The following is a 26,092-nucleotide window of genomic DNA, read 5'->3' as shown; positions in this document are numbered from 1 at the left end:
GCAGCTGTGATTGTTGTTGGAGCAGCTGTGGTTGTTGTTGGAGCAGCTGTGGTGTTTTTTTGAGCAGCTGTGGTTGTTGTTGGTGCAGTTGTGGTTGTTGTTTGTGCAGCTGTGGTTGTAGCTGGGGCAGCTGTGGTTGTAGTTGGAGCAGCTGTGGTTGCTGGTGCAGTTGTGGTTGATGTTGGAGCAGCTGTGGTTGTAGCTGGGGCAGCTGTGGTTGTTGTTGTTGTGCTAGCAGTGGTTGTTGTTGGGGCAGCTGTTGTTGTAGTAGCAGCAGCTGTGGTTGTTGTTAGGGCAGCTGTGGTTGTTGTTGGGACAGCTGTAGTTGTAGTAGGATCAGCTTTGGTTGTTGGTGGTGCAGCTGTAGTTGTAGTAGGATGAGCTGTGGTTGTTTTGGGGGCTGCTGTGGTTGTTGTTGGAGCAGCTGTGGTTGTTGTTGGTGCAGCTGTGGTTGTACCTGGGGCAGCTGTGGTTGTAGTTGAAGCAGCTGTGGTTGTTGGTGCAGTTGTGGTTGATGTTGGAGCAGCTGTGGTTGTAGCTGGGGCAGCTGTGGTTGTTCTTGGTGCAGCTGTGGTTGTGGGTAGTGCAGCTGTGGTTGTGGTTGGTGCAGCTGTGGTTGTAGCGGGGGCAGCTGTGGTTGTAGTTGAAGCAGCTGTGGTTGTTGGTGCAGTTGTGGTTGTGTTTGGTGCAGCTGTGGTTGTTGTTGGTGCAGCTGTGGTTATTGTTGAAGCAGCTTTGGTTTTTGTTGGTGCAGCTGTGGTTGTTGTTGGAGCAGCTGTGGTTGTTGTTGGTGCAGCTGTGGTTGTTGTTGGTGCAGCTGTGGTTGTAGCTGGGGCAGCTGTGGTTGTAGTTGAAGCAGCTGTGGTTGTTGGTGCAGATGTGGTTGCTGTTGGAGCAGCTGTGGTTGTAGCTGGGGCAGCTGTGGTTGTTGTTGGTGCAGCTGTGGTTGTTGTTGGAGCAGCTGTGGTTGTTGTTGGTGCAGCCGTGGTTGTTGTTGGGGCAGCTGTGGTTGTTGTTGGTGCAGCTGTGGTTGATGTTGGTGCAGCTGTGGTTGTTGTTGGTGCAGCTATGTTTGTTGTTGTTGTTGGTATAGCTGTGGTTGTTGTTGGTGCAGCTGTGGTTGTTGATGGAGCAGCTGTCGTTGTTTTTGGAGCAGCTGTGGTTGTTAATGGTGCAGCTGTGGTTGTTGATGGTGCAGATGTGGTTGTTGTTCGTGCAGCTGTGGTTGTAGTTGAAGCAGCTGTGGTTGTTGGTGCAGTTGTGGTTGATGGTGGAGCAGCTGTGGTTGTAGCTGGGGCAGCTGTGGTTGTTGTTGGTGCAGCTGTGGTTGTTGTTGGGGCAGCTGTGGTTGTTGTATGTGCAGCTGTGGTTGATGTTGCTGCAGCTGTGGTTGTTGTTGGTGCAGCTATGGTTGTTGTTGTTGTTAGTATAGCTGTGGTTGCTGTTGGTGCAGCTATGGTTGTTGTTGAAGCAGCTGTGGTTGATGTTGGAGCGGCTGTGGTTGTTGGCGCAGCTGTGGTTGTTGTTGGGGCAGCTGTGGTTGTTGTTGGTGCAGCTGTGGTTGTTGTTGGTGCAGCTGTGGTTGTTGTTGGTGCAGCTGTTGTTGATGTTGGTGCAGCTGTGGTTGTAGCTGCGGCAGCTGTGGTTGTAGTTGAAGCAGCTGTGTTTGTTGGTGCAGTTGTGGTTGTTGTTGGTGCAGCTGTGGTTGTTGTTGGTGCAGCTGTGGTTGTTGTTGAAGCAGCTGTGGTTTTTGTTGGTGCAGCTGTGGTTGTTGTTGGAGCAGCTGTGGTTGTTGTTGGAGCAGCTGTGGTTGTTGTTGGTGCAGCTGTGGTTGTTGTTGGTGCAGCTGTGGTTGTAGCTGGGACAGCTGTGGTTGTAGTTGAAGCAGCTGTGGTTGTTGGTGCAGTTGTGGTTGATGTTGGAGCAGCTGTGGTTGTAGCTGGGGCAGCTGTCGTTGTTGTTGGTGCAGCTGTGGTTGTTGTTGGAGCAGCTGTGGTTGTTGTTGGTGCAGCCGTGGTTGTTGTTGGGGCAGCTGTGGTTGTTGTTGGTGCAGCTGTGGTTGATGTTGGTGCAGCTGTGGTTGTTGTTGGTGCAGCTATGGTTGTTGTTGTTGTTGGTATAGCTGTGGTTGTTGTTGGTGCAGCTGTGGTTGTGTTTGGTGCAGCTGTGGTTGTTGTTGGAGCAGCTGTGGTTGTTGTTGGAGCAGCTTTGGTTGTTGTTGGTGCAGCTGTGGTTGTTGTTGGTGCAGCTGTGGTTGTTGTTGGTGCAGCTGTGGTTGTAGTTGAAGCAGCTGTGGTTGTTGGTGCAGTTGTGGTTGATGTTTGAGCAGCTGTGGTTGTAGCTGGGGCAGCTGTGGTTGTTGTTGGTGCGGCTGTGGTTGTAGCTGGGGCAGCTTTGGTTAAAGTTGAAGCAGCTGTGGTTGTTGGTGCAGCTGTGGTTGTTGTTGAAGCAGTTGTGGTTGATGTTGGAGCGGCTGTGGTTGTTGGCGCAGCTGTGGTTGTTGTTGGAGCAGCTGTGGTTGTTGTTGGTGCAGCTGTGGTTGTTGTTGGTGCAGCTGTGGTTGTTGTTGGGGCAGCTGTGGTTGTTGTTGGTGCAGCTGTGGTTGTTGTTGGAGCAGCTGTGGTTGTTGTTGGTGCAGCTGTGGTTGTTGTTGGTGCAGCTGTGGTTGATGTTGGTGCAGCTGTGGTTGTTGTTGGTGCCGCTATCTTTGTTGTTGTTGGTGCAGCTGTGGTTGTTGTTGGTGCAGCTGTGGTTGTTGTTGGAGCAGCTGTGGTTGTTTTTTGTGCAGCTGTGGTTGTTGCTGGTGCAGCTGTGGTTGTAGCTGGGGCAGCTGTGGTTGTAGTTGAAGCAGCTGTGGTTGTTGGTGCAGCTGTGGTTTTTGTTGGTGCAGCTGTGGTTGTTGTTGGAGCAGCTGTGGTTGTTGTTGGAGCAGCTGTGGTTGTTGTTGGTGCAGCTGTGGTTGTTGTTGGTGCAGCTGTGGTTGTAGCTGGGGCAGCTGTGGTTGTAGTTGAAACAGCTGTGGTTGTTGGTGCAGTTGTGGTTGATGTTGGAGCAGCTGTGGTTGTAGCTGGGGCAGCTGTGGTTGTTGTTGAAGCAGCTGTGGTTGTTGTTGGTGCAGCTGTGGTTGTTGTTGGAGCAGCTGTGGTTGTTGTTGGTGCAGCCGTGGTTGTTGTTGGGGCAGCTGTGGTTGTTCTTGGTGCAGCTGTGGTTGTAGTTGGTGCAGCTGTGGTTGTTGTTGGGGCAGCTGTGGTTGTTGTTGGTGCAGCTGTGGTTGTTGTTGGTGCAGCTGTGGTTGTTGTTGGAGCAGCTGTGGTTGTTGTTGGTGCAGATGTGGTTCTTGTTTGTGCAGCTGTGGTTGATGTTGGTGCAGCTGTGGTTGTTGTTGGTGCAGCTATGGTTGTTGTTGTTGGAGCAGCTGTGGTTGTTGTTGGAGCAGCTGTGGTTGTTGTTGGTGCAGCAGTGGTTGTTTTTGGTGCAGCTGTGGTTGTTGTTGGTGCAGCTGTGGTTGTTGTTGAAGCAGCTGTGGTTGTTGTTGCTGCAGCTGTGGTTGTTGTTGGAGCAGCTGTGGTTGTTGTTGGAGCAGCTGTGGTTGTAGTTGGAGCAGCTGTGGTTGTTGTTGGAGCAGCTGTGGTTATTGTTGGTGCAGCTGTGGTTGTTGTTGGTGCAGCTGAGGTTGTAGCTGGGGCAGCTGTGGTTGTAGTTGAAGCAGATGTGGTTGTAGCTGGGGCAGCTGTGGTTGTTGTTGGAGCAGCTGTGGTTGTAGCTGGGGCATCTGTGGTTGTTGTTGGTGCGGCTGTGGTTGTACCTGGGGCAGCTGTGGTTGTAGTTGAAGCAGCTGTGGTTGATGTTGGAGCGGCTCTGGTTGTTGGCGCAGCTGTGGTTGTTGTCGGGGCAGCTGTGGTTGTTGTTGGTGCAGCTGTGGTTGTTGTTGGTGCAGCTGTGGTTGTTGTTGGTGCAGCTGTGGCTGTTGTTGGTGCAGCTGTGGTTGTTGTTGGTGCAGCTGTGGTTGTTGTTGGAGCAGCTGTGGTTGTTGTTGGTGCAGCTGTCATTGTTGTTGGTGCAGCTGTGGTTGATGTTGGTGCAGCTGTGGTTGTTGTTGGAGCAGCTGTGGTTGTTGGTGGAGCAGCTGTGGTTGTTGGTGCAGCTGTTGTTGTTGTTGGTGCAGCTGTGGTTGTTGTTGGTGCAGCTGTGGTTGTAGCTGGGGCAGCTGTGGTTGTAGTTGAAGCAGCTGTGGTTGTTGGTGCAGTTGTGGTTGTTGTTGGTGCAGCTGTTGTTGTTGTTGAAGCAGCTGTGGTTGTTGTTGGTGCAGCTGTGGTTGTTGTTGGAGCAGCTGTGGTTGTTGTTGGTGCAGCTGTGGTTGTTGTTGGTGCAGCTGTGGTTGTAGCTGGGGCAGTTGTGGTTGTAGTTGAAGCAGCTGTGGTTGTTGGTGCAATTGTGGTTGATGTTGGGGCAGCTGTGGTTGTAGTTGGGGCAGCTGTGGTTGTTGTTGGAGCAGCTGTGGTTGTTGTTGGTGCAGCTGTGGTTGTTGTTGGTGCAGCTGTGGTTGATGTTGGTGCAGCTTTGGTTGTTGTTGGTGCAGCTATGGTTGTTGTTGTTGGTACAGCTGTGGTTGTTGTTGGCGCAGCTGTGGTTGTTGTTGGTGCAGCTGTGGTTGTTGCTCGAGCAGCTGTGGTTGTTGTTGGTGCATCTGTGGTTGTTGTTGGTGCAGCTGTGGTTGTAGCTGGGGCAGCTGTGGTTGTAGTTGAAGCAGCTGTGGTTGTTGGTGCAGTTGTGGTTGATGTTGGAGCAGCTGTGGTTGTAGCTGGGGCAGCTGTGGTTGTTGTTGGTGCAGCTGTGGTTGTTGTTGGTGCAGCTGTGGTTGTTTTTGAAGCAGCTGTGGTTGTTGTGGGTGCAGCTGTGGTTGTTGTTGGTGTAGCTGTGGTTGTAGTTGAAGCAGCTGTGGTTGTTGGTGCAGTTGTGGTTGATGTTGGAGCAGCTGTGGTTGTAGCTGGGGCAGCTGTGATTGTTGTTGGAGCAGCTGTGGTTGTTGTTGGAGCAGCTGTGGTGTTTTTTTGAGCAGCTGTGGTTGTTGTTGGTGCAGTTGTGGTTGTTGTTTGTGCAGCTGTGGTTGTAGCTGGGGCAGCTGTGGTTGTAGTTGGAGCAGCTGTGGTTGCTGGTGCAGTTGTGGTTGATGTTGGAGCAGCTGTGGTTGTAGCTGGGGCAGCTGTGGTTGTTGTTGTTGTGCTAGCAGTGGTTGTTGTTGGGGCAGCTGTTGTTGTAGTAGCAGCAGCTGTGGTTGTTGTTAGGGCAGCTGTGGTTGTTGTTGGGACAGCTGTAGTTGAAGTAGGATCAGCTTTGGTTGTTGGTGGTGCAGCTGTAGTTGTAGTAGGATGAGCTGTGGTTGTTTTGGGGGCTGCTGTGGTTGTTGTTGGAGCAGCTGTGGTTGTTGTTGGTGCAGCTGTGGTTGTACCTGGGGCAGCTGTTGTTGTAGTTGAAGAGGCTGTGGTTTTTGGTGCAGTTGTGGTTGATGTTGGACTAGCTGTGGTTGTAGCTGGGGCAGCTGTGGTTGTTGTTGGTGCGGCTGTGGTTGATCCTGGGGCAGCTGTGGTTGTAGTTGAAGCAGCTGTGATTGTTGGTGCAGCTGTGGTTGTTGTTGAAGCAGCTGTGGTTGATGTTGGAGCGGCTGTGGTTGTTGGCGCAGCTGTGGTTGTTGTTGGTGCAGCTGTGGTTGTTGTTGGTGCAGCTTTGGTTGTTGTTGGTGCAGCTGTGGTTGTTGTTGGTGCAGCTGTGGTTGTTGTTGGGGCACATGTGGCTGTTGTTGGTGCAGCTGTGGTTGTTGTTGGTGCAGCTGTGGTTGTTGTTGGTGCAGCTGTGGTTGTAGCTGGGGCAGCTGTGGTTGTAGTTGAAGCAGCAGTGGTTGTTGGTGCAGTTGTGGTTGTTGTTGGTGCAGCTGTTGTGGTTGTTGAAGCAGCTGTGGTTGTTGTTGGTGCAGCTGTGGTTGTTGTTGCAGCAGCTGTGGTTGTTGTTGGTGCAGCTGTGGTTGTTGTTGGTGCAGCTGTGCTTGTAGCTGGGGCAGTTGTGGTTGTAGTTGAAGCAGCTGTGGTTGTTGGTGCAGTTGTGGTTGATGTTGGGGCAGCTGTGGTTGTAGTTGGGGCAGCTGTGGTTGTTGGTGCAGCTGTGGTTGTTGTTGGTGCAGCTGTGGTTGTTGTTGGAGCAGCTGTGGTTGTTGTTGGTGCAGCTGTGGTTGTTGTTGGTGCAGCTGTGGTTGATGTTGGTGCAGCTGTGGTTGTTGTTGGTGCAGCTATGGTTGTTGTTGTTGGTACAGCTGTGGTTGTTGTTGGCGCAGCTGTGGTTGTTGTTGGTGCAGCTGTGGTTGTTGTTCGAGCAGCTGTGGTTGTTGTTGGTGCAGCTGTGGTTGTTGTTGGTGCAGCTGTGGTTGTCGCTGGGGCAGCTGTGGTTGTAGTTGAAGCAGCTGTGGTTGTTGGTGCAGTAATGGTTGATGTTGGAGCAGCTGTGGTTGTAGCTGGGGCAGCTGTGGTTGTTGTTGGTGCAGCTGTGGTTGTTGTTGGTGCAGCTGTGGTTGTTTTTGAAGCAGCTGTGGTTGTTGTGGGTGCAGCTGTGGTTGTTGTTGGTGAAGCTGTGGTTGTTGTTGGTGTAGCTGTGGTTGTAGTTGAAGCAGCTGTGGTTGTTGGTGCAGTTGTGGTTGATGTTGGAGCAGCTGTGGTTGTAGCTGGGGCAGCTGTGGTTGTTGTTGGAGCAGCTGTGGTTGTTGTTGGAGCAGCTGTGGTGTTTTTTTGAACAGCTGTGGTTGTTGTTGGTGCAGTTGTGGATGTTGTTTGTGCAGCTGTGGGTTTAGCTGGGGCAGCTGTGGTTGTAGTTGAAGCAGCTGTGGTTGCTGGTGCAGTTGTGGTTGATGTTGGAGCAGCTGTGGTTGTAGCTGGGGCAGCTGTGGTTGTTGTTGTTGTGCTAGCAGTGGTTGTTGTTGGGGCAGCTGTTGTTGTAGTAGCAGCAGCTGTGGATGTTGTTAGGGCAGCTGTGGTTGTTGTTGGGGCAGCTGTAGTTGTAGTAGGATCAGCTTTGGTTGTTGGTGGTGCAGCTGTAGTTGTAGTAGGATGAGCTGTGGTTGTTTTGGGGGCTGCTGTGGTTGTTGTTGGAGCAGCTGTGGTTGTTGTTGGAGCAGCTGTGGTTGTTTTTTGTGCAGCTGTGGTTGTTGTTGGTGCAGCTGTGGTTGTACCTGGGGCAGCTGTTGTTGTAGTTGAAGCAGCTGTGGTTTTTGGTGCAGTTGTGGTTGATGTTGGAGCAGCTGTGGTTGTAGCTGGGGCAGCTGTGGTTGTTGTTGGAGCGGCTGTGGTTGTACCTGGGGCAGCTGTGGTTGTAGTTGAAGCAGCTGTGGTTGTTGGTGCAGCTGTGGTTGTTGTTGGTGCAGCTGTGGTTGTTGTTGAAGCAGCTGTGGTTGATGTTGGAGCGGCTGTGGTTGTTGGCGCAGCTGTGGTTGTTGTTGGTGCAGCTGTGGTTGTTGTTGGTGCAGCTTTGGTTGTTGTTGGTGCAGCTGTGGTTGTTGTTGGGGCAGCTGTGGCTGTTGTTGGTGCAGCTGTGGTTGTTGTTGGTGCAGCTGTGGTTGTTGTTGGAGCAGCTGTGGTTGTTGTTGGTGCAGCTGTGGTTGTTGTTGGTGCAGCTGTGGTTGATGTTGGTGCAGCTGTGGTTGTTGTTGGTGCAGCTATGGTTGTTGTTGTTGGTACAGCTGTGGTTGTTGTTGGTGCAGCTGTGGTTGTTAATGGTGCAGCTGTGGTTGTTGGAGCAGCTGTGGTTGTTGTTGGAGCAGCTGTGGTTGTTGTTGGTGCAGCTGTGGTTGTTGTTGGTGCAGCTGTGGTTGTAGCTGGGGCAGCTGTGGTTGTAGTTGAAGCAGCTGTGGTTGTAGCTGGGGCAGCTGTGGTTGTTGTTGGAGCAGCTGTGGTTGTAGCTGGGGCAGCTGTGGTTGTTGTTGGTGCGGCTGTGGTTGTACCTGGGGCAGCTGTGGTTGTAGTTGAAGCAGCTGTGGTTGATGTTGGAGCGGCTCTGGTTGTTGGCGCAGCTGTGGTTGTTGTTGGGGCAGCTCTGGTTGTTGTTGGTGCAGCTGTGGTTGTTGTTGGTGCAGCTGTCGTTGTTGTTGGTGCAGCTGTGGTTGTTGTTGGGGCAGCTGTGGCTGTTGTTGGTGCAGCTGTGGTTGTTGTTGGTGCAGCTGTGTTTGTTGTTAGAGCAGCTGTGGTTGTTGGTGGTGCAGCTGTCATTTTTGTTGGTGCAGCTGTGGTTGATGTTGGTGCAGCTGTGGTTGTTGTTGGAGCAGCTGTGGTTGTTGTTGGAGCAGCTGTGGTTGTTGGTCCAGCTGTGGTTGTTGTTGGTGCAGCTGTGGTTGTTGTTGGTGCAGCTGTGGTTGTAGCTGGGGCAGCTGTAGTTGTAGTTAAAGAAGCTGTGGTTGTTGGTGCAGTTGTGGTTGTTGTTGGTGCAGCTGTTGTTGTTGTTGAAGCAGCTGTGGTTGTTGTTGGTGCAGCTGTGGTTGTTGTTGGAGCAGCTGTGGTTTTTGGTGGAGCAGCTGTGGTTGTTGTTGGTGCAGCTGTGGTTGTTGTTGGTACAGCTGTGGTTGTAGCTGGGGCAGTTGTGGTTGTAGTTGAAGCAGCTGTGGTTGTTGGTGCAGTTGTGGTTGATGTTGGGGCAGCTGTGGTTGTAGTTGGGGCAGCTGTGGTTGTTGGTGCAGCTGTGGTTGTTGTTGGTGCAGCTGTGGTTGTTGTTGGAGAAGCTGTGGTTGTTGTTGGTGCAGCTGTGGTTGTTGTTGGTGCAGCTGTGGTTGATGTTGGTGCAGCTGTGGTTGTAGCTGGGGCAGCTGTGGTTGTAGTTGAAGCAGCTGTCCTTGTTGTTGGTGCAGCTGTGGTTGTTGTTGGGGCAGCTGTGGCTGTTGTTGGTGCAGCTGTGGTTGTTGCTGGTGCAGCTGTGTTTGTTGTTAGAGCAGCTGTGGTTGTTGTTGGTGCAGCTGTCATTTTTGTTGGTGCAGCTGTGGTTGATGTTGGTGCAGCTGTGGTTGTTGTTGGAGCAGCTGTGGTTGTTGTTGGAGCAGCTGTGGTTGTTGGTCCAGCTGTGGTTGTTGTTGGTGCAGCTGTGGTTGTTGTTGGTGCAGCTGTGGTTGTAGCTGGGGCAGCTGTAGTTGTAGTTAAAGAAGCTGTGGTTGTTGGTGCAGTTGTGGTTGTTGTTGGTGCAGCTGTTGTTGTTGTTGAAGCAGCTGTGGTTGTTGTTGGTGCAGCTGTGGTTGTTGTTGGAGAAGCTGTGGTTGTTGTTGGTGCAGCTGTGGTTGTTGTTGGTGCAGCTGTGGTTGATGTTGGTGCAGCTGTGGTTGTAGCTGGGGCAGCTGTGGTTGTAGTTGAAGCAGCTGTGGTTGTTGGTGCAGTTGTGGTTGATGTTGGAGCAGCTGTGGTTGTAGCTGGGGCAGCTGTGGTTGTTGTTGGTGCAGCTGTGGTTGTTTTTGAAGCAGCTGTGGTTGTTGTGGGTGCAGCTGTTGTTGTTGGTGCAGCTGTGGTTGTTGTTGGTGTAGCTGTGGTTGTAGTTGAAGCAGCTGTGGTTGTTGGTGCAGTTGTGGTTGATGTTGGAGCAGCTGTGGTTGTAGCTGGGGCAGCTGTGGTTGTTGTTGGGGCAGCTGTTGTTGTAGTAGCAGCAGCTGTGGATGTTGTTAGGGCAGCTGTGGTTGTTGTTGGGGCAGCTGTAGTTGTAGTAGGATCAGCTTTGGTTGTTGGTGGTGCAGCTGTAGTTGTAGTAGGATGAGCTGTGGTTGTTTTGGGGGCTGCTGTGGTTGTTGTTGGAGCAGCTGTGGTTGTTGTTGGAGCAGCTGTGGTTGTTTTTTGTGCAGCTGTGGTTGTTGTTGGTGCAGCTGTGGTTGTACCTGGGGCAGCTGTTGTTGTAGTTGAAGCAGCTGTGGTTTTTGGTGCAGTTGTGGTTGATGTTGGAGCAGCTGTGGTTGTAGCTGGGGCAGCTGTGGTTGTTGTTGGTGCGGCTGTGGTTGTACCTGGGGCAGCTGTGGTTGTTGTTGGTGCAGCTGTGGTTGTTGTTGGTGCAGCTGTGGTTGATGTTGGTGCAGCTGTGGTTGTTGTTGGTGCAGCTATGGTTGTTGTTGTTGGTACAGCTGTGGTTGTTGTTGGCGCAGCTGTGGTTGTTGTTGGTGCAGCTGTGGTTGTTGTTCGAGCAGCTGTGGTTGTTGTTGGTGCAGCTGTGGTTGTTGTTGGTGCAGCTGTGGTTGTCGCTGGGGCAGCTGTGGTTGTAGTTGAAGCAGCTGTGGTTGTTGGTGCAGTAATGGTTGATGTTGGAGCAGCTGTGGTTGTAGCTGGGGCAGCTGTGGTTGTTGTTGGTGCAGCTGTGGTTGTTGTTGGTGCAGCTGTGGTTGTTTTTGAAGCAGCTGTGGTTGTTGTGGGTGCAGCTGTGGTTGTTGTTGGTGAAGCTGTGGTTGTTGTTGGTGCAGCTGTGGTTGTAGTTGAAGCAGCTGTGGTTGTTGGTGCAGTTGTGGTTGATGTTGGAGCAGCTGTGGTTGTAGCTGGGGCAGCTGTGGTTGTTGTTGGAGCAGCTGTGGTTGTTGTTGGAGCAGCTGTGGTGTTTTTTTGAACAGCTGTGGTTGTTGTTGGTGCAGTTGTGGATGTTGTTTGTGCAGCTGTGGGTTTAGCTGGGGCAGCTGTGGTTGTAGTTGAAGCAGCTGTGGTTGCTGGTGCAGTTGTGGTTGATGTTGGAGCAGCTGTGGTTGTAGCTGGGGCAGCTGTGGTTGTTGTTGTTGTGCTAGCAGTGGTTGTTGTTGGGGCAGCTGTTGTTGTAGTAGCAGCAGCTGTGGATGTTGTTAGGGCAGCTGTGGTTGTTGTTGGGGCAGCTGTAGTTGTAGTAGGATCAGCTTTGGTTGTTGGTGGTGCAGCTGTAGTTGTAGTAGGATGAGCTGTGGTTGTTTTGGGGGCTGCTGTGGTTGTTGTTGGAGCAGCTGTGGTTGTTGTTGGAGCAGCTGTGGTTGTTTTTTGTGCAGCTGTGGTTGTTGTTGGTGCAGCTGTGGTTGTACCTGGGGCAGCTGTTGTTGTAGTTGAAGCAGCTGTGGTTTTTGGTGCAGTTGTGGTTGATGTTGGAGCAGCTGTGGTTGTAGCTGGGGCAGCTGTGGTTGTTGTTGGTGCGGCTGTGGTTGTACCTGGGGCAGCTGTGGTTGTAGTTGAAGCAGCTGTGGTTGTTGGTGCAGCTGTGGTTGTTGTTGGTGCAGCTGTGGTTGTTGTTGAAGCAGCTGTGGTTGATGTTGGAGCGGCTGTGGTTGTTGGCGCAGCTGTGGTTGTTGTTGGTGCAGCTGTGGTTGTTGTTGGTGCAGCTTTGGTTGTTGTTGGTGCAGCTGTGGTTGTTGTTGGGGCAGCTGTGGCTGTTGTTGGTGCAGCTGTGGTTGTTGTTGGTGCAGCTGTGGTTGTTGTTGGAGCAGCTGTGGTTGTTGTTGGTGCAGCTGTGGTTGTTGTTGGTGCAGCTGTGGTTGATGTTGGTGCAGCTGTGGTTGTTGTTGGTGCAGCTATGGTTGTTGTTGTTGGTACAGCTGTGGTTGTTGTTGGTGCAGCTGTGGTTGTTAATGGTGCAGCTGTGGTTGTTGGAGCAGCTGTGGTTGTTGTTGGAGCAGCTGTGGTTGTTGTTGGTGCAGCTGTGGTTGTTGTTGGTGCAGCTGTGGTTGTAGCTGGGGCAGCTGTGGTTGTAGTTGAAGCAGCTGTGGTTGTAGCTGGGGCAGCTGTGGTTGTTGTTGGAGCAGCTGTGGTTGTAGCTGGGGCAGCTGTGGTTGTTGTTGGTGCGGCTGTGGTTGTACCTGGGGCAGCTGTGGTTGTAGTTGAAGCAGCTGTGGTTGATGTTGGAGCGGCTCTGGTTGTTGGCGCAGCTGTGGTTGTTGTTGGGGCAGCTGTGGTTGTTGTTGGTGCAGCTGTGGTTGTTGTTGGTGCAGCTGTCGTTGTTGTTGGTGCAGCTGTGGTTGTTGTTGGGGCAGCTGTGGCTGTTGTTGGTGCAGCTGTGGTTGTTGTTGGTGCAGCTGTGTTTGTTGTTAGAGCAGCTGTGGTTGTTGGTGGTGCAGCTGTCATTTTTGTTGGTGCAGCTGTGGTTGATGTTGGTGCAGCTGTGGTTGTTGTTGGAGCAGCTGTGGTTGTTGTTGGAGCAGCTGTGGTTGTTGGTCCAGCTGTGGTTGTTGTTGGTGCAGCTGTGGTTGTTGTTGGTGCAGCTGTGGTTGTAGCTGGGGCAGCTGTAGTTGTAGTTAAAGAAGCTGTGGTTGTTGGTGCAGTTGTGGTTGTTGTTGGTGCAGCTGTTGTTGTTGTTGAAGCAGCTGTGGTTGTTGTTGGTGCAGCTGTGGTTGTTGTTGGAGCAGCTGTGGTTTTTGGTGGAGCAGCTGTGGTTGTTGTTGGTGCAGCTGTGGTTGTTGTTGGTACAGCTGTGGTTGTAGCTGGGGCAGTTGTGGTTGTAGTTGAAGCAGCTGTGGTTGTTGGTGCAGTTGTGGTTGATGTTGGGGCAGCTGTGGTTGTAGTTGGGGCAGCTGTGGTTGTTGGTGCAGCTGTGGTTGTTGTTGGTGCAGCTGTGGTTGTTGTTGGAGAAGCTGTGGTTGTTGTTGGTGCAGCTGTGGTTGTTGTTGGTGCAGCTGTGGTTGATGTTGGTGCAGCTGTGGTTGTAGCTGGGGCAGCTGTGGTTGTAGTTGAAGCAGCTGTCCTTGTTGTTGGTGCAGCTGTGGTTGTTGTTGGGGCAGCTGTGGCTGTTGTTGGTGCAGCTGTGGTTGTTGCTGGTGCAGCTGTGTTTGTTGTTAGAGCAGCTGTGGTTGTTGTTGGTGCAGCTGTCATTTTTGTTGGTGCAGCTGTGGTTGATGTTGGTGCAGCTGTGGTTGTTGTTGGAGCAGCTGTGGTTGTTGTTGGAGCAGCTGTGGTTGTTGGTCCAGCTGTGGTTGTTGTTGGTGCAGCTGTGGTTGTTGTTGGTGCAGCTGTGGTTGTAGCTGGGGCAGCTGTAGTTGTAGTTAAAGAAGCTGTGGTTGTTGGTGCAGTTGTGGTTGTTGTTGGTGCAGCTGTTGTTGTTGTTGAAGCAGCTGTGGTTGTTGTTGGTGCAGCTGTGGTTGTTGTTGGAGAAGCTGTGGTTGTTGTTGGTGCAGCTGTGGTTGTTGTTGGTGCAGCTGTGGTTGATGTTGGTGCAGCTGTGGTTGTAGCTGGGGCAGCTGTGGTTGTAGTTGAAGCAGCTGTGGTTGTTGGTGCAGTTGTGGTTGATGTTGGAGCAGCTGTGGTTGTAGCTGGGGCAGCTGTGGTTGTTGTTGGTGCAGCTGTGGTTGTTTTTGAAGCAGCTGTGGTTGTTGTGGGTGCAGCTGTTGTTGTTGGTGCAGCTGTGGTTGTTGTTGGTGTAGCTGTGGTTGTAGTTGAAGCAGCTGTGGTTGTTGGTGCAGTTGTGGTTGATGTTGGAGCAGCTGTGGTTGTAGCTGGGGCAGCTGTGGTTGTTGTTGGGGCAGCTGTTGTTGTAGTAGCAGCAGCTGTGGATGTTGTTAGGGCAGCTGTGGTTGTTGTTGGGGCAGCTGTAGTTGTAGTAGGATCAGCTTTGGTTGTTGGTGGTGCAGCTGTAGTTGTAGTAGGATGAGCTGTGGTTGTTTTGGGGGCTGCTGTGGTTGTTGTTGGAGCAGCTGTGGTTGTTGTTGGAGCAGCTGTGGTTGTTTTTTGTGCAGCTGTGGTTGTTGTTGGTGCAGCTGTGGTTGTACCTGGGGCAGCTGTTGTTGTAGTTGAAGCAGCTGTGGTTTTTGGTGCAGTTGTGGTTGATGTTGGAGCAGCTGTGGTTGTAGCTGGGGCAGCTGTGGTTGTTGTTGGTGCGGCTGTGGTTGTACCTGGGGCAGCTGTGGTTGTAGTTGAAGCAGCTGTGGTTGTTGTTGGTGCAGCTGTGGTTGTTGTTGAAGCAGCTGTGGTTGATGTTGGAGCGGCTGTGGTTGTTGGCGCAGCTGTGGTTGTTGTTGGTGACCTTGTGGTTGTTGTTGGTGCAGCTTTGGTTGTTGTTGGTGCAGCTGTGGTTGTTGTTGGGGCAGCTGTGGCTGTTGTTGGTGCAGCTGTGGTTGTTGTTGGTGTGGCTGTGGTTGTTGTTCGAGCAGCTGTGGTTGTTGTTGGTGCAGCTGTGGTTGTTGTTGGTGCAGCTGTGGTTGATGTTGGTGCAGCTGTGGTTGTTGTTGGTGCAGCTATGGTTGTTGTTGTTGGTACAGCTGTGGTTGTTGTTGGTGCAGCTGTGGTTGTTAATGGTGCAGCTGTGGTTGTTGGAGCAGCTGTGGTTGTTGTTGGAGCAGCTGTGGTTGTTGTTGGTGCAGCTGTGGTTGTTGTTAGTGCAGCTGTGGTTGTAGCTGGGGCAGCTGTGGTTGTAGTTGAAGCAGCTGTGGTTGTAGCTGGGGCAGCTGTGGTTGTTGTTGGAGCAGCTGTGGTTGTAGCTGGGGCAGCTGTGGTTGTTGTTGGTGCAGCTGTGGTTGTTGCTGGGGCAGCTGTGGTTGTAGTTGAAGCAGCTGTGGTTGTAGCTGGGGCAGCTGTGGTTGTAGTTGAAGCAGCTGTGGTTGATGTTGGAGCGGCTCTGGTTGTTGGCGCAGCTGTGGTTGTTGTTGGGGCAGCTGTGGTTGTTGTTGGTGCAGCTGTGGTTGTTGTTGGTGCAGCTGCTGTTGTTGTTGGTGCAGCTGTGGTTGTTGTTGGGGCAGCTGTGGCTGTTGTTGGTGCAGCTGTGGTTGTTGTTGGTGCAGCTGTGTTTGTTGTTAGAGCAGCTGTGGTTGTTGTTGGTGCAGCTGTCATTTTTGTTGGTGCAGCTGTGGTTGTTGTTGGAGCAGCTGTGGTTGTTGTTGGAGCAGCTGTGGTTGTTGGTCCAGCTGTGGTTGTTGTTGGTACAGCTGTGGTTGTTGTTGGTGCAGCTGTGGTTGTAGCTGGGGCAGCTGTAGTTGTAGTTAAAGAAGCTGTGGTTGTTGGTGCAGTTGTGGTTGTTGTTGGTGCAGCTGTTGTTGTTGTTGAAGCAGCTGTGGTTGTTGTTGGTGCAGCTGTGGTTGTTGTTGGAGCAGCTGTGGTTGTTGGTGGAGCAGCTGTGGTTGTTGTTGGTGCAGCTGTGGTTGTTGTTGGTACAGCTGTGGTTGTAGCTGGGGCAGTTGTGGGTGTAGTTGAAGCAGCTGTGGTTGTTGGTGCAGTTGTGGTTGATGTTGGGGCAGCTGTGGTTGTAGTTGGGGCAGCTGTGGTTGTTGGTGCAGCTGTGGTTGTTGTTGGAGAAGCTGTGGTTGTTGTTGGTGCAGCTGTGGTTGTTGTTGGTGCAGCTGTGGTTGATGTTGGTGCAGCTGTGGTTGTAGCTGGGGCAGCTGTGGTTGTAGTTGAAGCAGCTGTGGTTGTTGGTGCAGTTGTGGTTGATGTTGGAGCAGCTGTGGTTTTAGCTGGGGCAGCTGTGGTTGTTGTTGGTGCAGCTGTGGTTGTTGTTGGTGCAGCTGTGGTTGTTTTTGAAGCAGCTGTGGTTGTTGTGGGTGCAGCTGTTGTTGTTGTTGGAGCAGCTGTGGTTGTTGGTGGTGTAGCTGTGGTTGTAGTTGAAGCAGCTGTGGTTGTTGGTGCAGTTGTGGTTGATGTTGGAGCAGCTGTGGTTGTAGCTGGGGCAGCTGTGGTTGTTGTTGGAGCAGCTGTGGTTGTTGTTGGAGCAGCTGTGGTGTTTTTTTGAGCAGCTGTGGTTGTTGTTGGTGCAGTTGTGGTTGTTGTTTGTGCAGCTGTGGTTGTAGCTGGGGCAGCTGTGGTTGTAGTTGGAGCAGCTGTGGTTGCTGGTGCAGTTGTGGTTGATGTTGGAGCAGCTGTGGTTGTAGCTGGGGCAGCTGTGGTTGTTGTTGTTGTGCTAGCAGTGGTTGTTGTTGGGGCAGCTGTTGTTGTAGTAGCAGCAGCTGTGGTTGTTGTTAGGGCAGCTGTGGTTGTTGTTGGGACATCTGTAGTTGTAGTAGGATCAGCTTTGGTTGTTGGTGGTGCAGCTGTAGTTGTAGTAGGATGAGCTGTGGTTGTTTTGGGGGCTGCTGTGGTTGTTGTTGGAGCAGCTGTGGTTGTTGTTGGAGCAGCTGTGGTTGTTTTTTGTGCAGCTGTGGTTGTTGTTGGTGCAGCTGTGGTTGTACCTGGGGCAGCTGTTGTTGTAGTTGAAGCAGCTGTGGTTTTTGGTGCAGTTGTGGTTGATGTTGGAGCAGCTGTGGTTGTAGCTGGGGCAGCTGTGGTTGTTGTTGGTGCGGCTGTGGTTGTACCTGGGGCAGCTGTGGTTGTAGTTGAAGCAGCTGTGGTTGTTGGTGCAGCTGTGGTTGTTGTTGGTGCAGCTGTGGTTGTTGTTGAAGCAGCTGTGGTTGATGTTGGAGCGGCTGTGGTTGTTGGCGCAGCTGTGGTTGTTGTTGGTGAAGCTGTGGTTGTTGTTGGTGCAGCTTTGGTTGTTGTTGGTGCAGCTGTGGTTGTTGTTGGTGCAGCTGTGGTTGTTGTTGGGGCAGCTGTGGCTGTTGTTGGTGCAGCTGTGGTTGTTGTTGGTGCAGCTGTGGTTGTTGTTGGTGCAGCTGTGGTTGTAGCTGGGGCAGCTGTGGTTGTAGTTGAAGCAGCTGTGGTTGTTGGTGCAGTTGTGGTTGTTGTTGGTGCAGCTGTTGTTGTTGTTGAAGCAGCTTTGGTTGTTGTTGGTGCAGCTGTGGTTGTTGTTGGAGCAGCTGTGGTTGTTGTTGGTGCAGCTGTGGTTGTTGTTGGTGCAGCTGTGCTTGTAGCTGGGGCAGTTGTGGTTGTAGTTGAAGCAGCTGTGGTTGTTGGTGCAGTTGTGGTTGATGTTGGGGCAGCTGTGGTTGTAGCTGGGGCAGCTGTGGTTGTAGTTGAAGCAGCTGTGTTTGTTGGTGCAGTTGTGGTTGTTGTTGGTGCAGCTGTGGTTGTTGTTGAAGCAGCTGTGGTTTTTGTTGGTGCAGCTGTGGTTGTTGTTGGAGCAGCTATGGTTGTTGTTGGAGCAGCTGTGGTTGTTGTTGGTGCAGCTGTGGTTGTTGTTGGTGCAGCTGTGGTTGTTGTTGGAGCAGCTATGGTTGTTGTTGGAGCAGCTGTGGTTGTTGTTGGTGCAGCTGTGGTTGTTGTTGGGGCAGCTGTGGTTGTTGGTGCAGCTGTGGTTGTTGTTGGTGCAGCTGTGGTTGTTGTTGGAGCAGCTGTGGTTGTTGTTGGTGCAGCTGTGGTTGTTGTTGGTGCAGCTGTGGTTGATGTTGGTGCAGCTGTGGTTGTTGTTGGTGCAGCTATGGTTGTTGTTGTTGGTACAGCTGTGGTTGTTGTTGGCGCAGCTGTGGTTGTTGTTGGTGCAGCTGTGGTTGTTGTTCGAGCAGCTGTGGTTGTTGTTGGTGCAGCTGTGGTTGTTGTTGGTGCAGCTGTGGTTGTAGCTGGGGCAGCTGTGGTTGTAGTTGAAGCAGCTGTGGTTGTTGGTGCAGTTGTGGTTGATGTTGGAGCAGCTGTGGTTGTAGCTGGGGCAGCTGTGGTTGTTGTTGGTGCAGCTGTGGTTGTTGTTGGTGCAGCTGTGGTTGTTTTTGAAGCAGCTGTGGTTGTTGTGGGTGCAGCTGTGGTTGTTGTTGGTGAAGCTGTGGTTGTTGTTGGTTTAGCTGTGGTTGTAGTTGAAGCAGCTGTGGTTGTTGGTGCAGTTGTGGTTGATGTTGGAGCAGCTGTGGTTGTAGCTGGGGCAGCTGTGGTTGTTGTTGGAGCAGCTGTGGTTGTTGTTGGAGCAGCTGTGGTGTTTTTTTGAGCAGCTGTGGTTGTTGTTGGTGCAGTTGTGGTTGTTGTTTGTGCAGCTGTGGTTGTAGCTGGGGCAGCTGTGGTTGTAGTTGAAGCAGCTGTGGTTGCTGGTGCAGTTGTGGTTGATGTTGGAGCAGCTGTGGTTGTAGCTTGGGCAGCTGTGGTTGTTGTTGTTGTGCTAGCAGTGGTTGTTGTTGGGGCAGCTGTTGTTGTAGTAGCAGCAGCTGTGGTTGTTGTTAGGGCAGCTGTGGTTGTTGTTGGGGCAGCTGTAGTTGTAGTAGGATCAGCTTTGGTTGTTGGTGGTGCAGCTGTAGTTGTAGTAGGATGAGCTGTGGTTGTTTTGGGGGCTGCTGTGGTTGTTGTTGGAGCAGCTGTGGTTGTTTTTTGTGCAGCTGTGGTTGTTGTTGGTGCAGCTGTGGTTGTACCTGGGGCAGCTGTTGTTGTAGTTGAAGCAGCTGTGGTTTTTGGTGCAGTTGTGGTTGATGTTGGAGCAGCTGTGGTTGTAGCTGGGGCAGCTGTGGTTGTTGTTGGTGCGGCTGTGGTTGTACCTGGGGCAGCTGTGGTTGTAGTTGAAACAGCTGTGGTTGTTGGTGCAGCTGTGGTTGTTGTTGGTGCAGCTGTGGTTGTTGTTGAAGCAGCTATGGTTGATGTTGGAGCGGCTGTGGTTGTTGGCGCAGCTGTGGTTGTTGTTGGTGCAGCTGTGGTTGTTGTTGGTGCAGCTTTGGTTGTTGTTGGTGCAGCTGTGGTTGTTGTTGGGGCAGCTGTGGCTGTTGTTGGTGCAGCTGTGGTTGTTGTTGGTGCAGCTGTGGTTGTTGTTGGAGCAGCTGTGGTTGTTGTTGGTGCAGCTGTGGTTGTTGTTGGTGCAGCTGTGGTTGATGTTGGTGCAGCTGTGGTTGTTGTTGGTGCAGCTATGATTGTTGTTGGTGGTACAGCTGTGGTTGTTGTTGGTGCAGCTGTGGTTGTTAATGGTGCAGCTGTGGTTGTTGGAGCAGCTGTGGTTGTTGTTGGAGCAGCTGTGGTTGTTGTTGGTGCAGCTGTGGTTGTTGTTGGTGCAGCTGTGGTTGTAGCTGGGGCAGCTGTGGTTGTAGTTGAAGCAGCTGTGGTTGTAGCTGGGGCAGCTGTGGTTGTTGTTGGAGCAGCTGTGGTTGTAGCTGGGGCAGCTGTGGTTGTTGTTGGTGCGGCTGTGGTTGTACCTGGGGCAGCTGTGGTTGTAGTTGAAGCAGCTGTGGTTGATGTTGGAGCGGCTCTGGTTGTTGGCGCAGCTGTGGTTATTGTTGGGGCAGCTGTGGTTGTTGTTGGTGCAGCTGTGGTTGTTGTTGGGGCAGCTGTGGCTGTTGTTGGTGCAGCTGTGGTTGTTAATGGTGCAGCTGTGGTTGTTGGAGCAGCTGTGGTTGTTGTTGGAGCAGCTGTGGTTGTTGTTGGTGCAGCTGTGGTTGTTGTTGGTGCAGCTGTGGTTGTAGCTGGGGCAGCTGTGGTTGTAGTTGAAGCAGCTGTGGTTGTTGTTGGAGCAGCTGTGGTTGTAGCTGGGGCAGCTGTGGTTGTTGTTGGTGCGGCTGTGGTTGTACCTGGGGCAGCTGTGGTTGTAGTTGAAGCAGCTGTGGTTGATGTTGGAGCGGCTCTGGTTGTTGGCGCAGCTGTGGTTATTGTTGGGGCAGCTGTGGTTGTTGTTGGTGCAGCTGTGGTTGTTGTTGGTGCAGCTGTGGTTGTTGTTGGGGCAGCTGTGGCTGTTGTTGGTGCAGCTGTGGTTGTTGTTGGTGCAGCTGTGTTTGTTGTTAGAGCAGCTGTGGTTGTTGTTGGTGCAGCTGTCATTGTTGTTGGTGCAGCTGTGGTTGTTGTTGGAGCAGCTGTGGTTGTTGTTGGAGCAGCTGTGGTTGTTGGTCCAGCTGTGGTTGTTGTTGGTGCAGCTGTGGTTGTTGTTGGTGCAGCTGTGGTTGTAGCTGGGGCAGCTGTGGTTGTAGTTGAAGCAGCTGTGGTTGTTGGTGCAGTTGTGGTTGTTGTTGGTGCAGCTGTTGTTGTTGTTGGTGCAGCTGTGCTTGTTAATGGTGCAGCTGTGGTTGTTGGAGCAGCTGTGGTTGTTGTTGGAGCAGCTGTGGTTGTTGTTGGTGCAGCTGTGGTTGTTGTTGGTGCAGCTGTGGTTGTAGCTGGGGCAGCTGTGGTTGTAGTTGAAGCAGCTGTGGTTGTAGCTGGGGAAGCTGTGGTTGTTGTTGGAGCAGCTGTGGTTGTAGCTGGGGCAGCTGTGGTTGTTGTTGGTGCGGCTGTGGTTGTACCTGGGGCAGCTGTGGTTGTAGTTGAAGCAGCTGTGGTTGATGTTGGAGCGGCTCTGGTTGTTGGCGCAGCTGTGGTTGTTGTTGGGGCAGCTGTGGTTGTTGTTGGTGCAGCTGTGGTTGTTGTTGGTGCAGCTGTGGTTGTTGTTGGGGCAGCTGTGGCTGTTGTTGGTGCAGCTGTGGTTGTTGTTGGTGCAGCTGTGTTTGTTGTTAGAGCAGCTGTGGTTGTTGTTGGTGCAGCTGTCATTGTTGTTGGTGCAGCTGTGGTTGATGTTGGTGCAGCTGTGGTTGTTGTTGGAGCAGCTGTGGTTGTTGTTGGAGCAGCTGTGGTTGTTGGTCCAGCTGTGGTTGTTGTTGGTGCAGCTGTGGTTGTTGTTGTTGCAGCTGTGGTTGTAGCTGGGGCAGCTGTGGTTGTAGTTGAAGCAGCTGTGGTTGTTGGTGCAGTTGTGGTTGTTGTTGGTGCAGCTGTTGTTGTTGTTGAAGCAGCTGTGGTTGTTGTTGGTGCAGCTGTGGTTGTTGTTGGAGCAGCTGTGGTTGTTGTTGGAGCAGCTGTGGTTGTTGTTGGTGCAGCTGTGGTTGTTGTTGGTACAGCTGTGGTTGTAGCTGGGGCAGTTGTGGTTGTAGTTGAAGCAGCTGTGGTTGTTGGTGCAGTTGTGGTTGATGTTGGGGCAGCTGTGGTTGTAGTTGGGGCAGCTGTGGTTGTTGGTGCAGCTGTGGTTGTTGTTGGTGCAGCTGTGGTTGTTGTTGGAGAAGCTGTGGTTGTTGTTGGTGCAGCTGTGGTTGTTGTTGGTGCAGCTGTGGTTGATGTTGGTGCAGCTGTGGTTGTTGTTGGTGCAGCTATGGTTGTTGTTGTTGGTACAGCTGTGGTTGTTGTTGGTGCAGCTGTGGTTGTTGTTCGAGCAGCGGTGGTTGTTGTTGGTGCAGCTGTGGTTGTTGTTGGTGCAGCTGTGGTTGTAGCTGGGGCAGCTGTGGTTGTAGTTGAAGCAGCTGTGGTTGTTGGTGCAGTTGTGGTTGATGTTGGAGCAGCTGTGGTTGTAGCTGGGGCAGCTGTGGTTGTTGTTGGTGCAGCTGTGGTTGTTGTTGGTGCAGCTGTGGTTGTTTTTGAAGCAGCTGTGGTTGTTGTGGGTGCAGCTGTGGTTGTTGTTGGTGCAGCTGTGGTTGTTGTTGGTGTAGCTGTGGTTGTAGTTGAAGCAGCTGTGGTTGTTGGTGCAGTTGTGGTTGATGTTGGAGCAGCTGTGGTTTTAGCTGGGGCAGCTGTGGTTGTTGTTGGAGCAGCTGTGGTTGTTGTTGGAGCAGCTGTGGTGTTTTTTTGAGCAGCTGTGGTTGTTGTTGGTGCAGTTGTGGTTGTTGTTTGTGCAGCTGTGGTTGTAGTTGAAGCAGCTGTGGTTGCTGGTGCAGTTGTGGTTGATGTTGGAGCAGCTGTGGTTGTAGCTGGGGCAGCTGTGGTTGTTGTTGTTGTGCTAGCAGTGGTTGTTGTTGGGGCAGCTGTTGTTGTAGTAGCAGCAGCTGTGGTTGTTGTTAGGGCAGCTGTGGTTGTTGTTGGGACAGCTGTAGTTGTAGTAGGATCAGCTTTGGTTGTTGGTGGTGCAGCTGTAGTTGTAGTAGGATGAGCTGTGGTTGTTTTGGGGGCTGCTGTGGTTGTTGTTGGAGCAGCTGTGGTTGTTGTTGGAGCAGCTGTGGTTGTTGTTGGTGCAGCTGTGGTTGTAGCTGGGGCAGCTGTGGTTGTAGTTGAAGCAGCTGTGGTTGTTGGTGCAGTTGTGGTTGTTATTGGTGCCGCTGTGGTTGTTGTTGAAGCAGCTGTGGTTGTTGTTGGTGCAGCTGTGGTTGTTGTTGGTGCAGCTGTGGTTGTTGTTGGAGCAGCTGTGGTTGTTGTTGGTGCAGCTGTGGTTGTTGTTGGTGCAGCTGTGGTTGTAGCTGGGGCAGTTGTGGTTGTAGTTGAAGCAGCTGTGGTTGTTGGTGCAGTTGTGGTTGATGTTGGAGCAGCTGTGGTTTTAGTTGAAGCAGCTGTGGTTGTTGGTGCAGTTGTGGTTGATGTTGGAGCAGCTGTGGTTGTAGCTGGGGCAGCTGTGGTTATAGTTGGGGCAGCTGTGGTTGTTGTTGGTGCAGCTATGGTTTTTGTTGGGGCAGCTGTGGTTGTTGTTGGAGCAGCTGTGGTTGTTGTTGGTGCAGCTGTCGTTGTTGTTGGTGCAGCTGTTGTTGATGTTGGTGCAGCTGTGGTTGTTGTTGGTGCAGCTATGGTTGTTGTTGGTACAGCTGTGGTTGTAGCTGGGGCAGCTGTGGTTGTTGTTGAAGCAGCTGTGGTTGTTGTTAGGGCAGCTGTGGTTGTTGTTGGGGCAGCTGTAGTTGTAGTAGGATCAGCTTTGGTTGTTGGTGGTGCAGCTGTAGTTGTAGTAGGATGAGCTGTGGTTGGTTTGGGGGCTGCTGTGGTTGTTGTTGGAGCAGCTGTGGTTGTTTTTGGTGCAGCTGTGGTTGTTGTTGGTGCAGCTGTGGTTGTACCTGGGGCAGCTGTGGTTGTAGTTGAAGCAGCTGTGGTTTTTGGTGCAGTTGTGGTTGATGTTGGAGCAGCTGTGGTTGTAGCTGGGGCAGCTGTGGTTGTTGTTGGTGCGGCTGTGGTTGTACCTGGGGCAGCTGTGGTTGTAGTTGAAGCAGCTGTGGTTGTTGGTGCAGCTGTGGTTGTTGTTGGTGCAGCTGTGGTTGTTGTTGAAGCAGCTGTGGTTGATGTTGGAGCGGCTGTGGTTGTTGGCGCAGCTGTGGTTGTTTTTGGTGCAGCTGTGGTTGTTGTTGGTGCAGCTTTGGTTGTTGTTGGTGCAGCTGTGGTTGTTGTTGGTGCAGCTGTGGTTGTTGTTGGGGTAGCTGTGGCTGTTGTTGGTGCAGCTGTGGTTGTTGTTGGTGCAGCTGTGGTTGTTGTTGGAGCAGCTGTGGTTGTTGTTGGTGCAGCTGTGGTTGTTGTTGGTGCAGCTGTGGTTGATGTTGGTGCAGCTGTGGTTGTTAATGGTGCAGCTATGGTTGTTGTTGTTGGTACAGCTGTGGTTGTTGTTGGTGCAGCTGTGGTTGTTGTTGGTGCAGCTGTGGTTGTTGTTGGAGCAGCTGTGGTTGTTGTTGGAGCAGCTGTGGTTGTTGTTGGTGCAGCTGTGGTTGTTGTTGGTGCAGCTGTGGTTGTAGCTGGGGCAGCTGTGGTTGTAGTTGAAGCAGCTGTGGTTGTTGGTGCAGTTGTGGTTGTTGTTGGTGCCGCTGTGGTTGTTGTTGAAGCAGCTGTGGTTGTTGTTGGTGCAGCTGTGGTTGTTGTTGGAGCAGCTGTGGTTGTTGTTGGTGCAGCTGTGGTTGTTGTTGGTGCAGCTGTGGTTGTAGCTGGGGCAGTTGTGTTTGTAGTTGAAGCAGCTGTGGTTGTTGGTGCAGTTGTGGTTGATGTTGGAGCAGCTGTGGTTTTAGTTGAAGCAGCTGTGGTTGTTGGTGCAGTTGTGGTTGATGTTGGAGCAGCTGTGGTTGTAGCTGGGGCAGCTGTGGTTGTAGTTGGGGCAGCTGTGGTTGTTGTTGGTGCAGCTATGGTTTTTGTTGGGGCAGCTGTGGTTGTTGTTGGAGCAGCTGTGGTTGTTGTTGGTGCAGCTGTGGTTGTTGTTGGTGCAGCTGTTGTTGATGTTGGTGCAGCTGTGGTTGTTGTTGGTGCAGCTATGGTTGTTGTTGTTGGTACAGCTGTGGTTGTAGCTGGGGCAGCTGTGGTTGTTGTTGAAGCAGCTGTGGTTGTTGTTGGAGCAGCTGTGGTTGTTGTTGGGGCAGCTGTGGTTGTTGTTGGTGCAGCTGTGGTTGTAGTTGGTGCAGCTGTGGTTGTTGTCGGGGCAGCTGTGGTTGTTGTTGGTGCAATTTTGGTTGTTGTTGGTGCAGCTGTGGTTGTTGTTGGTGCAGCTGTGGTTGTAGTTGGTGCAGCTGTGGTTGTTGTTGGTGCAGCTGTGGTTGTTGTTGATGCAGCTGTGGTTGATGTTGGTGCAGCTGTGGTTGTTGTTGGTGCAGCTGTGGTTGTTGTTGTTGTTGTTGGTGGTATAGCTGTAGTTGTTGTTGGTGCAGCTGTGGTTGTTGTTGGTGCAGCTGTGGTTGTTGTTGGAGCAGCTGTGGTTGTTGTTGGTGCAGCTGTGGTTGTTGTTGGTGCAGCTGTGGTTGTTGTTGAAGCAGCTGTGGTTGTTGTTGGTGCAGCTGTGGTTGTTGTTGGAGCAGCTGTGGTTGTTGTTGGAGCAGCTGTGGTTCTTGTTGGTGCAGCTGTGGTTGTTGTTGGTACAGCTGTGGTTGTAGCTGGGGCAGCTGTGGTTGTAGTTGAAGCAGCTGTGGTTGTTGGTGCAGTTGTGGTTGATGTTGGAGCAGCTGTGGTTGTTAGTGTGGGAGCTGTGGTTGTTGTTGGTGCGGCTGTGGTTGTAGCTGGGGCAGCTGTGGTTGTAGTTGAAGCAGCTGTGGTTGTTGGTGCAGCTGTGGTTGTTGTTGAAGCAGCTGTGGTTGATGTTGGAGCGGCTGTGGTTGTTGGCGTAGCTGTGGTTGTTGTTGGGGCAGCTGTGGTTGTTGTTGGTGCAGCTGTGGTTGTTGTTGGTGCAGCTGTGGTTGTTGTTGGTGCAGCTGTGGTTGTTGTTGATGCAGCTGTGGTTGATGTTGGTGCAGTTGTGGTTGTTGTTGGTGCGGCTATCTTTGTTGTTGTTGGTACAGCTGTGGTTGTTGTTGGTGCAGCTGTGGTTGTTGTTGAAGCAGCTGTGGTTGATGTTGGAGCGGCTGTGGTTGTTGGCGCAGCTGTGGTTGTTGTTGGGGCAGTTGTGGTTGTTGTTGGTACAGCTGTGGTTGTTTTTGGAGCAGCTGTGGTTGTTGTTGGTGCAGCTGTGGTTGTGGGTAGTGCAGCTGTGGTTGTGGTTAGTGCAGCTGTGGTTTTTGTTGGTGCAGCTGTCGTTGTAGCTGGGGCAGCTGTGGTTGTAGTTGAAGCAGCTGTGGTTGTTGGTGCAGTTGTGGTTGTTGTTGGCGCAGCTGTGGTTGTTGTTGAAGCAGCTGTGGTTTTTGTTGGTGCAGCTGTGGTTGTTGTTGGAGCAGCTGTGGTTGTTGTTGGAGCAGCTGTGGTTGTTGTTGGTGCAGCTGTGGTTGTTGTTGGGGCAGCTGTGGTTGTAGTTGAAGCAGCTGTGGTTGTTGGTGCAGTTGTGGTTGATGTTGGAGCAGCTGTGGTTGTAGCTGGGGCAGCTGTGGTTGTTGTTGGTGCAGCTGTGGTTGTTGTTGGAGCAGCTGTGGTTGTTGTTGGTGCAGCTGTGGTTGTTGTTGGGGCAGCTGTGGTTGTTGTTGGTGCAGCTGTGGTTGATGTTGGTGCAGCTATGGTTGTTGTTGTTGTTGGTATAGCTGTGGTTGTTGTTGGTGCAGCTGTGGTTGTTGTTGGAGCAGCTGTGGTTGTTGTTGGAGCAGCTGTGGTTGTTGTTGGTGCAGCTGTGGTTGTTGTTGGTGCAGCTGTGGTTTTTGTTGGTGCAGCTGTGGTTGTTGTTGGTGCAGCTGTGGTTGTTGTTGGTGCAGCTGTGGTTGTTGTTGGTGCAGCTGTGGTTGTTGTTGGTGCAGCTGTGGTTGTTGTTGAAGCAGCTGTGGTTGTAGCTGGGGCAGCTGTGGTTGTTGTTGGTGCAAATGTGGTTGTAGCTGGGGCAGTTGTGGTTGTAGTTGAAGCAGCTGTGATTGCTGCTGCAGTTGTGGTTGATGTTGGAGCAGCTGTGGTTGTTGTTGGAGCAGCTGTGGTTGTTGTTGGTGCAGCTGTGGTTGTTGTTGGTGCAGCTGTTGTTGATGTTGGTGCAGCTGTGGTTGTTGTTGGTGCAGCTGTGGTTGTTGTTGGTGCAGCTGTGGTTGTTGTTGAAGCAGCTGTGGTTGTAGCTGGGGCAGCTGTGGTTGTAGTTGAAGCAGCTGTGGTTGTTGGTGCAGTTGTGGTTGTTGGAGCAGCTGTGGTTGTTGTTGGAGCAGCTGTGGTTGTTGTTGGTGCAGCTGTGGTTGTTGTTGGTGCAGCTGTGGTTGTTGTTGGTGCAGCTGTGGTTGTTGGAGCAGCTGTGGTTGTTGTTGGAGCAGCTGTGGTTGTTGTTGGTGCAGCTGTGGTTGTTTTTGGTGCAGCTGTGGTTGTAGCTGGGGCAGCTGTGGTTGTAG

At 52.3% G+C, this 26,092-nt stretch overlaps 5 protein-coding genes across 5 annotated transcripts; all 5 read right to left on the bottom strand.

Annotated features, from left to right (window-relative positions):
• Positions 1–1,811: 1,811 nt before the first annotated feature.
• Positions 1,812–3,965, bottom strand: LOC139066296 (mucin-5AC-like; the record flags this gene model as incomplete). Its single annotated transcript, XM_070548736.1, has 1 exon — positions 1,812–3,965. A coding segment is annotated over one exon (2,154 nt), but the record flags the coding sequence as incomplete, so codon positions are not given.
• Positions 3,966–5,328: 1,363 nt separating this feature from the next.
• Positions 5,329–7,961, bottom strand: LOC139062014 (mucin-7-like; the record flags this gene model as incomplete). Its single annotated transcript, XM_070542077.1, has 2 exons — positions 5,329–5,514; positions 7,374–7,961. Coding segments are annotated over 2 exons (774 nt in total), but the record flags the coding sequence as incomplete, so codon positions are not given.
• A 281-nt stretch (positions 7,962–8,242) lies between these two features.
• LOC139062013 (mucin-5AC-like) lies at positions 8,243–12,743 on the bottom strand (the record flags this gene model as incomplete). The annotated part of the gene is made up of 3 exons (XM_070542074.1): positions 8,243–8,302; positions 9,576–11,062; positions 11,984–12,743. Coding segments are annotated over 3 exons (2,307 nt in total), but the record flags the coding sequence as incomplete, so codon positions are not given.
• Positions 12,744–13,539: 796 nt separating this feature from the next.
• LOC139062012 (integumentary mucin C.1-like) lies at positions 13,540–20,231 on the bottom strand (the record flags this gene model as incomplete). Its single annotated transcript, XM_070542070.1, has 6 exons — positions 13,540–13,771; positions 15,909–16,120; positions 17,115–17,944; positions 18,006–18,193; positions 18,630–18,652; positions 19,653–20,231. Coding segments are annotated over 6 exons (2,064 nt in total), but the record flags the coding sequence as incomplete, so codon positions are not given.
• Positions 20,232–21,528: 1,297 nt separating this feature from the next.
• On the bottom strand, positions 21,529–25,568 carry LOC139062010 (mucin-5AC-like; the record flags this gene model as incomplete). The annotated part of the gene is made up of 4 exons (XM_070542069.1): positions 21,529–21,802; positions 22,341–22,447; positions 23,529–24,524; positions 25,047–25,568. Coding segments are annotated over 4 exons (1,899 nt in total), but the record flags the coding sequence as incomplete, so codon positions are not given.
• Between the last annotated feature and the right edge of the window lie 524 nt (positions 25,569–26,092).

This window comes from Nothobranchius furzeri, chromosome 2 (assembly GCF_043380555.1).
Source record: "Nothobranchius furzeri strain GRZ-AD chromosome 2, NfurGRZ-RIMD1, whole genome shotgun sequence".
Taxonomy (NCBI): domain Eukaryota; kingdom Metazoa; phylum Chordata; class Actinopteri; order Cyprinodontiformes; family Nothobranchiidae; genus Nothobranchius; species Nothobranchius furzeri.
Note: the sequence above shows the minus strand (reverse complement) of the source record. Positions and strands in the feature narration are given on the sequence as shown.